A 13,081-nucleotide genomic window follows, 5' to 3' on the forward strand; every position below is an offset into this window, starting at 1 on the left:
AGGTGGTATTCAGCAGGTTCTGACCAGTTCTGGAGAACCTGTAGTGGAAATTTTATGTAGTTCAGAGAACCGGTAGTGGAAATTTTGAATAGTTTGGAATACCACCTCTGACTGCCCCCCCCCCCCCATTCTCTGCCTCATGACTGCCAGCTGATTGGCTGGGTCTTCTTTTGTTGCCTTGCACAGGAGAACGGAGCTGGAAAGCAGGTGAGTGGGGTGGGGAGGGAATGGGGATTTTACAGTATCCTTCCCCTGCCATGCCCACCAAGCCACGCCCACCAAGCCATGCCACGCCCACAGAAACGGTAGTAAAAAAATTTGAATCCTACCACTGGTATGGTAGCTGGTCATGAAAAAATGGCTCCTACAAGATAGGGAAAAAAAATCCATAAATTAATGTTTTAAGTACACCTAAGTCAGAAAGTCTGTTGATAAGTGGAAAATATTCCTAATGAATTGTGAACGTGATAAGAATCAGACAAAACTTTGATAATACAGCGTGCTTTCATGAAAGTTATCTTTCAAATATAGAAATACACTGTAATAATATTAAAATAAGCCCCAAACAATACTTGTTTATTTGCCTCATTTCCTAATACATTTTTAAATTTTATATCATCTTTCATTCTGCAATTAACTTCCATTTTTGTGAATTTCAGCTTGTAGTATTCTCCAGTCACAATAATCATTGAGGAGAATTCTGGAAGCTGAGTTCCAAAGATCGATATCTAGTTCTTAAAGGCTGCCCATAATCAAAGGTTTGGATGGGACCCCACTTTTTCTAGGAAAAGTTTTCTCTTTGTATTCCATTCTTGCCAAAAGGAATAGCTTGCTTTTTAGTATTAGTAATGTGCCAAACCTCTGTTTACTTAATTGGATGAGAACGTATCATATTCTCCCATGAGCTGTTCAGAGCATCCAGTAGTGGGAGGTGCTTCAGTCTCTGCATGTCTAGGCTGGGCTTAATTTGTGGAATGTTCCTCCCCCTCCACGGGACTCCTCCCCAGCGTTCCCCAGTTTTGGCTCAGCCTCGTTGTGGATAGGCAGTGGTTTTTGTTCTTCCTTGGCTGAAACAGGAGTATTTCTCAGCAGGTTTTGATATAGCCCAGTTCATTTTTTCAAGCTTTCAGCCTCCAAATCACATCACGATCTCTCGACGTCAGCTCTCTCCATCTGGTCGTTGGAGATCATTTGCATTTTTGGGCAGTGCTGTTTCGCGCCCCGAAGCAGCTGGCGGCTTTGGCATTGCTCTGAGCCCCCCCCCCATCTGCTTGTTCTACCCTCTGCCATTGTGATTCTGCATTGCCTTTCTCTACATCGGCAATAGCGGTGTGGGTGTTTTTGCTCTCATCCGAGTTGTACCATTTGAATCTTTCCCTCAGAATGCCGTCTTGGTGTGGAAAGCAGTAAGCTTAATTCTTTCCACCCCTTTCCCAGCCGTTTCTTTTAACCACAAGGAGAAGCCGTCAGAGGCATTTCGCCACACAGCAGGAGTTTGTTGCTGGGAAGCGTGGTTAGAATACCAGGAAGGAAGAGTAAGTGATGTCGCTCGTTCCCTCTATCGTACTGGAACATTAGTCAACAGTAGAGCAAATTCATATATTCACAGAGGAAATTGCAAATATTTCTGAAAAGGTGTTATTATTAGTATATCAGAACAACACTATATGAATTTTCCCCCCTCTTCTGGAGGCCTAACCTTGGGATTTAAGTATTGCATCATACAGATGCACACATTTTCAGAACTTAATTTCATTACCGTGTTTCTCACAAAATAAGGCTGGGCGGTGCTTCCCTGGCCGGCTGGTCCAGTGGAGAGAGCCCGAAGCTGCCCGTCTTTTCCACTCCTCGCCCAGCCTTTCCCCATCCCCACGCATCTCCAAATGCGCCGACAGCTCCAAATGCTGCAGCGGCACAGGCATCGGGCAGTGGCGTTGACTCTGCAGGGATCAGCTCGGAGGAGGAGGACGTGGTGCAGGCAGTCGCATTGCCTCCCTGTCCACGGATGGGTGGGCGCTATAACTGCCTCGGGCGGCCTCTCCCGGTGGCCCCTTTGGGTTCGAGCTGGAGGGACTTGGGAAGGAAGCCAAGCTTGGGTTGGCCGGCTCTTTCGCTTGGCAGGCAGGCGCACACCTACAGCTCGCTTTCCCGGCTCTGCCCAGCCCGCATGGCTCTGGTGCGGCCCTGGCGGGATGAGTGGAGGCCTGGTAGGGAGGCGCTTGCTGCCTTGTCGAGAGCTCTGCCACCAGGCAGGAGGGCCCGCCTGTCAGCTGTGCTGGGCGCCCCAGGCAAAGCTCTTTACGCTCTGCCCGGTGCCATGCAGGGATGGTGGCTGGGCGCTTCTCCCGGGGTGGGCCGATCCTGCACTGTGGCTCCAGGAGATTCGCCTCCCCATGTGGGGTTGGGCTGCCCTCTTAGGCAGGGGAGGCTTTGTCGTACCAGTAGTAGGGCATCGTTTTTAAAAGAATTGGCTTTGCCTTCAAAGGCGAAGGGAAGGTGGCAACAGGAGCACCTGAAGCCAAGTGTCTCTGCTGGGCTCCGGTTGCAGGGAGGAACCCTGGCTGGCCACGCGTGGCTGCGCCAAATGCCTTGGCGTTGCTCTAAACACCACGGCAGCATGGGGAGAAGGGAAAGCAATGGTGGTGGAAGGTCTCCTGATACGAAGTGCCCCACCAACGCCAAAGTCAATGCAGGCAGCACCATTTCTGGGTATGCAACAAAAGAACTTCCTAACGGCAAGCCCCCCCACCATTCCTCCCCAATTTTGCATGTTTAATATAGGCCTTAATTTTGGGAGAGGGGCTTAATTTGATTTTATGCCGATAAAACATGCTGGGACTTCCTATTGGGAGAGGCCGTATTGTTGGAGAAACACGGTAGTAGTTTCCCAACTTCTGGAATAGATGTTAAAGCAGCATCACGAGTGTTGTCTCCTGGTGTTAAAATCTAGTTTGAGTAGGAATAGTTGACCAATTTTCATCAACCAGTTACATTTACAGATGTTATGCTGTAGTAAATTTGCAGCCTGGAACATTAACTGAGAATGATAAAAATGAATAAAAGAGAGTAAATAAAAATATGTACGATTAAATGTGTTTAACAATTAATAAATAAAGTACATGGCTTTGCTTATACCAGGATATGCATTTCACATGGATAGTTAGAATATTGGATTTTAATGTTGGAATGGCTGATGACAAACTCCTGTGCATTATTAAGGTTTCTGGGGCATGTTCTAAGAATACCTCTATGCAATGCAATCACAGTGTTCATCTATGCTACCACCTTGGTGTTCCTTAACAAGACCTAGGAAGCAATTAAATTGGTTCCTTGGTGTTGTTCCTAGTTCATATGTATTTAAGGGGAAGTCAGTAAAGCTAGACAACTTGATAGGTGCTGGCATAATGTACATAAAAATCAGGAATAATTGCATAGCAAATAAGATGTGTAGCTACTTATCTGTGGGATATGTTGAGTTGTCCCTATTTTGTTTTCAGGAAATATTTTTTTCACAGCTAGACTATCTGGATTTAAAAATACTATCATATATATATTCTGTTGAAATTAGTGCATGACAGAAAGATTGTATCCACACCTTCATGCAGATTTGGATTATGATTCTAGAGAAATTCTCTAAATATTTTCTTAAAAAAACACTTTTGCATAAGCAAACACACTTCTGGCTAACCGAGAAGTGTGTAAATATGAAAAAGTACTTTTTTAAGTATTGTGTAATATATAATCTCATATGAAAGGTTTTGTGTGAGTGATTTTGTACTGTATATAATTACGTGTACATGGCAAATTGGAAATCACCTTTTTTCCTTATTCTACAGGGAGATTCGTAATATATACAGAGGGACAACATATATTTATATGTATTCAATGTACGGGGTACTGTTCAATAGTAAATCTGTTTTGGTTACATTGTTAGTGAGGACTTTTTGAGTTAACTGATCTGTAAATGGCTATTTGTATGCTTTTAATAATCAGACATTGACTGTAATGAGACAAAGGAATATTGAAATTAGGTGTAATGCTGTCACAAGATTGAAGAGTTCAGGTTGGAGATCCATCTATTTTTGGAAGAAGAAAAACAGGTGAATGTTACTTTTTTATGTACCGTAGATGCACTACATAAAGTTAAATTATGTCCTGTTTAAATTCTTCCACTTTTTATTTGGATCTCTGACTTCCTAACCTCAGTTGTCTCTGCATTTCTTATAAAAGGTATTAGGCTGTTATCCTAACTCTTAGTAACAGTTTTTCAGCTTGTGTCCTTGAGTTTTCACAATAGCAACTCCTGCAGAGAATAATTATTCAATAAAAGACAGCAGCAAATTGTTGACCTGTAAAATTAGTAGCACCAGTTACCTCCTGGGAAAATGCCGGTGCTGCCCTGCAAGTTCTCTCCTTTCCATAGAAAGTGAGATTTAATTATTGTTATGGTACAAAGATTGGGAACTATGGGAAAGACATCCATTTACAATGTATTTTAAAAAAAATTATATTGATACTTTCTTTCTGCTTTTAATTTTTCCTATAAAGATGCTCAATGTTTTGTCTTGCTTCTAGTCATTTCTGCATCATCCAAATGTTTGAGCACTTAAGCAGTCTAAAATGGAACATAATGAATTATTTTCTTTGCTAGTTCACGATCCAGCAATTGCTTGATATTGTCAGTAAACTCAGTGTAGATGTCATTGAATGGATCATCACATTGTAGTTTACCAAATGGGAACGTACTTGATAATATAAATTTCCTTTGTATGCACAACTAGTCTTAAAATAAGTGGTGCCTCTTTGCTATTTTTGCTATTATTATTTTGTGTTAAGAAGTGATTTAGAGATAAATATGGGTATTTGAAAGATTAATGGAGACAACTTCTATAATACTGAGTAATTTATAATTATACTTATTTGTGTTCCTGTACTGTTATTTTTCCTAACAGACCCAGAGCAGCGCAGTTTTATTTCTTGTTCTGCTATTTATGGAGCTACTGTGACAAAATTGTTACATTACAAAAAGAAGAAGAAATAAGCCTCTTATGTAAAAAATCAATCTGACATCCAATTCTATATTTAGAAATATGTGAGCTTATCCCTGCTCACTTCCTGAAATAATTAGACAGCACAAGTTGCCAAAATAAAAACCTTTCATTTTTAAAGAGATTAGAATAGCATAATACAAAAAACCCTGATTTTCTGTATGACTATACATGAAATGTTACTTGAAAAAGCTGACAAGAATGCATCATGCTTACAGAATCCTCTAGCTCAGATTAAACATTTAAACCTTTGCATGACATGTTAATTTTTGTAAAATAATGTTTCAAATAATGAAATTCTTGAATTAAATAAGGTAATGTATTATTTCTGCTAATTTCCTACTTATATTTTATTATTAATTTTTGATGCTTTACCTTGGCAAAGTGTCCTATTATTTAAATTTATTCTCTCCAATCCTGCAAGAATCCAGGTAGGAAATAACCATTCTTGCAGATAACTGTGTCACAGATATGAATGTGGAAAAGATAATATCTAGAACCTTTATAACTAAATCGAGCGTCCTATAAATCAACCATGTAATCATTTGTTCCTAGGAAAAGATGTTGGAATTTCATTTACCTCTTTTCATTTCATATTAAAATACTTACAGGTATTCTGGATAGATATCTTTTTATTTTTTCACAAAGTATAATCTTCGCTTTGTTTCAGAATGAGCCCCTGACTTCCAGTTATCATGGATACCCAGGAAGAGACAGTCAGGTAAGAATCATTTTATTATGTGGATTATTATTCATATCATTGTTATGTGATGGCTTCTGTTGTAATAATGTATTATTGGGATTTGTGATTATCCCGCTGCACAGGTTTTGGAACATCTCTCTCCCATTTTGTGGAAAAAAGAGAAAAGCTGTCCATCTTCCTCTTGGTGGGTTTTTGAATTACTATAACAGGAAGAGCTGTTGGAAGTAGACCAGGGATGGGATTCTACAGATTCGCACCTATTCGCTAGAACCAGTTGTTAACATTCTAAGCAGTTCGGAGAACCGGTTATTAGAAGAAATTACTGGCCTAATCCTGTAAGGAAGGCAGGAAGGAAACATTCTGGTGTTGCTTACAGAAACTGCCTCTCTGTTAACCCTTATTACATTCTTGGCAGGACTGGACTTCCTGTCTCAGGAACTTCTCTGGAGTTTTTGTCCCCCTCCTTTGCTGGTACTTTGCTTGTAAGGAGTGACCATTCAAAGTTACAATGGCACTGAAAAAAGTGACTTATGACTGTTTTTCACACTTATGGCAGTTGCAGCATCCCCACAGTCATGAGAGGCCAGGCGGGGAGATGCATGCCTTGATGTGAGTGATATTGAGTTGGCCACGCCCAGCCAATGACATGACCACCAAGCCACATCCACCAACTAAGCCACGCCCACAGAACCGGATATTAAAAAATTTGAATCCCACTCCTGAAGTAGACCATGGCAGACAGTGCCTCTGCAGAGCTTTCTTTGAGTGAGGGCAAAAGAGGAAGTCGCATGCCAACATGATTGTGGTGATCACAGTGATATAGACTTAGAAAATCCAAGGCATGAACGAGGAAGTGAGTAATTACTCTGTTGCTATGGCAAAGAGGATGTCATCTGTTCCACTTTACAGCCTATTTTGCAAAAGGGTAAAATAACTCAAGAGGTACAAAAAACTGCTAAAGAATATAGTAGGCAGGTGGCCAGCAAGCATTTCTGGGGGAGAAGAATGAGTTCTGTTTTTGGCCAATGACTGAATGAACATCAGAGGAAGACAGGTACACCTAATTTGGGGTATTGTACTGAAAACATAGCCCTTATTACCAGACTTATGTTCAGAATTTTGTTTCTCAAATGCTTACATTTTAATTGTAAAAACTAAATAGAAAGAAAGAAACAGAGGAAATGAAATCTAGTGATGAAAGAGATGTTCAGTGTAACGTATAAATTTGTAATGTAAAATATAATACTAATTGAACAAAATCATTTGCAGTTGATTTTTCTTAGAAGAATAATCTAGGAAGTAAGTTAGTAACAATTTTACTGGCTGAGCGATTGCGAAAAGTTTTGTCAATATAATCCTTCCTTTTCAATGTGAACTTATCAAAAGTAAGCAATCATCAGATAATTTAGCTTTATTAAAAGAAATCTTAGCTATAGCTCAAGAATGAACTCTAACGTGAAAAAGCTTTTGACTGATAGTCCTTGATTCATCCATATAATCCAGTGAGCTGGATATTCATTAAAAATAAATGGTAAAGATTAGCAGAAACGTTGGATTGGGATGACAGCAGCAATGCCCTGTTCAGAGATGGAGGAGAAAGGGATTGCAAGAAAGTAAAATGTTTGCTTTTCTATGCATCAAAAACTGTGTAATCAGACTGTGCAATCAGACTGGACTGCTTTTGATATGTAGCCCAGGACTGGACAAGCATGGGTGCACTATGCAGAAGCCTATAGTGCTCTCTTGAAATCTCTTTAATAAGTGTTTTTTGTAGGCAATGTCTCCTTTACCTGACCATTCACAGCTGCAAAAGAAGAGTGTAAGCTGTTTGCCAAGCACTCCCACAGTTCCCATCCCCAGGCTGCAGCACAATTGCATTGCTTTTGATGTATAAAAAATAGTCAGCAATCACTTGAGCATTCTAAAGGATGAGAAAGTGGTTAGGAAGCAAACTAAAGCTGAACTTCTGAAATTGAATAGTCTTCTCTCTTTCCAGCTGTGATTTCCAACTTAGTGACGTCTTTGCTTAGAAGCAGCTTGCTAGTTCCAGTTAGGCTTATTAAGCAAGAATTATCTGTAGATTTGTTTTTTTTAAAAAAAATCCAATAATCATATGTATTGCTAATTACTAAACAAGTTGCAAATTTTGAATTATTGTATAATATAAACAACTTTCTGATTAAGTACAAGGCTAATATTTGTTGATAGGATGGACATTCTGAATCAGTTCCAGATTGGGATTTTTTTTTAAAAAAAGGAAAATAAATGCAGGTAGGGTCTTTAAAGAAATGTAATCATAACAATATTTTAGGGATTCTATGGGCATGGGTAGAAGATATTGTATTATTCAATTAATATGAATGCTCAGAAATAGCCTTTTACCAGGTTGATATGTTTGATACAGAACTAGTTGCTATCCTTTCTCTCAATCTGTTTTTTTACTTTCACTAATAAGATTTCAAAGCTTTTAACTAATTTCATTGGGAAGTTCTCTGTAACCATAAAAGAGATCTGATGGGACATGGGCAACTCTATGTGTGGATGGAACGTTCTAATAGTTGTGAGTCAAGCAAATGATACTTTTGAAAACACCCACTCTTTTCTGTTGCAGATGAATTTATTTTAACAATAATTATATCTTATCATCTAAATCAGGCATGTCAAACTCAATTATATTGAGGGTCACATCATGGTTGTGTTTGACCTTGGAGTACCGGGGGGCGTGGCCAGGGTGGCATGGCTAGCTTGATGTCACTAATTGAGGTTCCATTTTGGGCCACAAAGGCCTCCTGCTACCCTCTGTCAGTGAAAACTGAGCTTGGGAGGGCCATGTGCGACAGTCCCAGCCCAAAACAGAGCTTGGGTGGGCTGTGTATGGCTCTCCCAAGGTCCCTTTTCACTGAGGCACTGCAAGCCGGTCCTTCACTGTTTCCAGGATGGGCTCGGGGGCCAGATCTAAGCACCCCACAGGCTGGATCCAGCCCTCAGGCCTTGAGTTTGACAGACCTGATCTAGATTTTCCCATGCCTTATTGAACAAATAATAAATTTGAATTTAATATAGCCTTATGTGATCCAGTGTAAGATCATTTGAACTCTTTATAGGCAATGTTAATCAGTATTTGAAGGCTATTTAATCCATATTGAAATAGTTTAGACAAGTTTCTGCCTGTATAAATGGCTATGAGTAATTAACAGCCTATTCCCAATCTGTTGTATTTAAGTGTAAAAAATGTTTTACAGAATATGACTTTTTCAGATTTAATTTGTCAACCTGCCATATTCCAGCAATATGCCCCCTTTAGCCTATTTTTTAATCCTTTTTAATCCATACCATTGAGAAAGCAGATATTTTCACATTATTTAAAATAATGGTATGACTTAACTGGTATGACTTAACTTACTTCAATCAATTTTACTGAATTCTTATCAAAAATGCATTGAAGTAGGCCAGATCAGAAAACAGCAAGGATATCAGGATTTAATACATTCGTGTTCTAGAACATAGTAACAGAATGTTGAAAACTTTCCAAAATATCTCTCTGCCCTCTCTCATACTAAACAGAATCAAGGCAGACTTATTTGATTTTCTTTCTGATGCCTTATCATATACCAGGACTGAATTGTTGTTACTTTCCCATAATGGTTGGTGCATTGCTTCCTTCCTTAAGGTTATCTCCATGCTCCTCTACACTTTCCTTAAATTTACAATTACAGAATTGCAATAATGTTCACATATGCATGATTTGAAGAGCATTCTTTTCTATGTAATTCTATACAAACAGATACAGCACAATAAAAATTAATTTGCGACGGGTATTGTAGAAGAAGTATTATAACATGCAACAGTTCAAGTTTCAACTAGTTCTCCTTGATTTATATGAATTAAGTGATTGTTTATGATATATTTGTGGTAGAAATTGGTCTTAAAGACATTTTTGTAATTGAATGCACATTATGCCTAAAGTCAACAATATTATCCTTGATTATAACCACTGATGTAATTAACTTAAGAAATCTAATAAAGTTTTAAACTCCTCAGAATTCCTAGCTATCATGGCCGTCTTGATGTTTTAGTCCACGCCTTCTACCATCTTAGAAGGCCGTCTTCAGATTTCTAAATTAGAAACAAGGATTTCTATACTAACGGCTTGAAGTTTCCTGCTCTTTCTGCCAGCCTGCCTGCTTGACTGCATCTTAAAAGAAAAGGTGTTTTAGGTCTGCCTTTGAATATATGGCCAATAGAACAGAGACATGAGATGCTTCCTTGGCACTTTTCCTGAAGCACTTTTTGAGTGTTGTTTGTTTATATGTGCTGCTCCTTTCCATGTAAGATCTTCTGGGTGACATTGCTTAAACTTTTGTTAACTAAGCACCCTCTAGTGGAGGAATGTCATGTTTCATTACAAAATAAATATTTTTCTTTCTCTTTCTGCTTGTATATAGGCAGTCCTTGATTTATGACCACCTTTGAGTCCAAAAGTTGTCTTGCTTGCTAAGTGAGATATTTCTTAAGTGAGTTTTATCATTTTATGATCTTTCTTGCCACAGTTGCGAAGTGAATCCCTGCAGTTGTTAAGTTACTAATAAAGGAGAATGTTTGTAGCTCAGGATTGACAGGAGGAGGATGTTACCTAATTTGAGTAATTTGTTCAATGAAACCTCTGCTAATATGTGTGTCTTATACGCGTATTGACTCTTTTGTACAGAAATATTTGTTTTCATGGAAAAAAATGTGTACATTGATTAAACATATAAAAATACATGGAATATAAAAATAACAAGAACCAGTTCTTAGATAATTTTTTAATTGATTTACAGTTTTAGAGTTCTTTAATCATAAAGTCTCAAAGCTCCTACAAATGATACGATGCTGGTAGAAAAGACGTGGCTCTGAAACAGTTGACACTGCCTTGTAAAGCCAAACAAAAAAAGCGGCTCTATTTTTATAGAGAATAAGTTTCAACGTGGCACATTTGGGGAACAGTTCTTGTGGCTTAGGTTGCTCTTTGCCATAAGAGGGCACTCATTACCCAGGAATACTGAGTATTATTTGGGAACAATTTGAACTCTAGAATAGTTGTCTATATTGACTAATGTGAGAGAAAAACCAACCAACCCCAAACCCATGCCATAATAGTCATAGCATTCTTCCTTCAGAAGCTATTTTAAAAGTTTATTTTCTGACAGTTTCCAGGAAGCCTTGAAATATACTAATAAAGTTAGGGGGTTGCTTTTGTGACTTTCCAGAAGGATGTGGAAAAACTGAGGGTTGGAGAAGGAAGATTCTATTTAGTTCATCTGTTGAATGAGTCTGTCAGAGAAAATGAAAAAACAAACAAACCTATATGTAATCAACAAGTTGATGGTAACTGGTACATGACTATGTAAGTGGCTGTGCACCAACCCATTCCCAATTTCATTTGTCCTTAATCAAATTGCTTTATCAAGCACTATCTGAGAAAAATCAAAAGGCTTCCAGAAACAACTTGGTGGTTGTTATAGAATAAATATATGTAGAATAAATATGTCACCATATCCCTCAGCACCCAAAGTGGTAAAAGAGAAAGCAAATAGTGTTGCCATAATTAATTTCTTCTTTCAACTGCTACTGACAAGGACACTGTATATATGGTATTTTAAATGTTGAAAACTTTAGCAGAGCATTCTTAAAGCAGTGATGACAGAAACTAATAGTAGTAAAGTCTTTCCAGTTTGTATTAGACGGAGGAGAAAACATTATATATAAGGCTTGTAAAAAATTATACTCTGTAAGTATTTTCAAGATACATTTGAACCAAGGAAACTTGTCTTCATGTAGCCAATAGCATAAATTAAAAAAAATTAAGAGGAAGAACAAAATAGTAAATCTAAAAGTTAGCATAAATACATTGTCATCAAGAGAGTGATTCAAATTTTGGGTGCCACCCAGAGGTTCTGCAACCTTGTGGTAGAACATTCAACAGAAAATTCAATGCATTAAAAATGATCAGTGTTAGATAATTAAATTCTGTCTTACCTGTTATAATAAAACAATATGTTACTTCAATGTTTAATTTTCTGTAGTAGAAGGTTAAGTAAGTAAAGAGATTTATAAGAAAAAAGAAGCTAATCTTTTGTATAATGGTTGTCTTCATACCACCTTAATATAATCTTCCATTTTCTCATATATTGAAGAGGCTTTTTATAAAAATAGAATGAATAGGATTGAATTTCTGAAACCTCAAACTGTCAAACATTATTTAAATAAGATGCTTTCCTCTTCAATATTTAATCTCATTGAGAATATATAAAAGAATCCAACAGAACACACACACACACACACACACACACACACACACACACACACACCAAACTTATTGTCCGACTTCACTTTATGTAACAATTAATCTCTATTCTTCAAAACCTGAAACTCACATTCAAAAATTAGCTAGCAGCAAAAGCTTCAGTGTCCTAATACGGTTAGCTGAATTGCTTTATTTCAGACAAGAGTGCTCTCCAAAGTGTATGTAAAGGCATTTTTCTGGTGTTGTATTTATCTATATCTCTAAAAGTAATATTTACTTCTTTCTTAAACAATAATGGCATTCAAGGTAAATAACAGTAATGAAATACATTATTAAACATTATTACCTCAGAACTAAAATTTACAAATATAATAAACTCTTTACAAATATAATAGTCTCTTCAATATAAATCTGATTTTTCAAAAATGTGAGAAATGGATTTGACTACATTTAATGCGTCATGTTTATTGATGTGTTAATTTTATCTCCTTTACTTCTAGGACTGTGATGGCGAACCTATAGCATGAATGCCAGAGGTGGCATGCAGAGCCCTCTCTGCGGGCATGCAAGCTGTTGCCTCAGCTCTGCTCCGCCACGCATGCGCATGTACCTGCTGCCAGCCAGCTGGTCTTCGGGTCTCTGTCACATATGCATGGGGGTGGGGTGCATGAATGGGGGATGTGCATGCATGCACGAGGGATGCATGCACATGAGTTCATTGCATTTTGGGGTGTGCACACGTGCATGCACTCTGGGTTAGCCATCACTGTTCTAGGAGCTCAAAGTAGGGTATGGTTCTCTGTAATTGATTGATTATGTCCTATCAAGTTGTTTTAAACTCCTAGCAACTACATAGATAGATTTTTATCCTTGGTACTCTTTTCCTAACTTGGTTTTTCATGTCTTCCCTTGCTATTGGTCATCCTCATTTTTTTTTAGTTTCTCTTTCCCCAGCATTACAGCCTTAGTGTGTTTATTTTGTGTATGTGTGTTAAATTTATATCCCAACTTTTCCCCAAGAATTCAAAGTGATTTAAAGAGAGT

General features: G+C 38.1%; 1 protein-coding gene across 15 annotated transcripts in view; it reads left to right on the top strand.

Annotated features, from left to right (window-relative positions):
- RBFOX2 (RNA binding fox-1 homolog 2) overlaps positions 1 to 13,081 on the top strand; it is a 223,841-nt gene that overhangs the window by 50,413 nt on the left and 160,347 nt on the right. For 13 of the 15 annotated variants that reach the window (XR_015743894.1, XR_003373619.2, XR_015743892.1 and 10 more), the window contains exon 2: positions 5,719 to 5,769. The exons of the other annotated variants lie outside the window; for them this stretch is intronic. Coding sequence is in view for 9 of the 13 variants with exons in the window: in XM_087934844.1 (XP_087790970.1) it covers positions 5,719 to 5,769 (51 nt within the window). In the remaining 4 variants the exon portion in view is untranslated. The remainder of the gene's footprint in view (positions 1 to 5,718; positions 5,770 to 13,081) is intronic. 15 annotated transcript variants of the gene reach the window in all.

This window comes from Pseudonaja textilis, chromosome 5 (assembly GCF_049901715.1).
Source record: "Pseudonaja textilis isolate UNSWEBS1 chromosome 5, rPseTex1.2, whole genome shotgun sequence".
NCBI classification, from domain to species: Eukaryota; Metazoa; Chordata; class Lepidosauria; order Squamata; family Elapidae; genus Pseudonaja; species Pseudonaja textilis.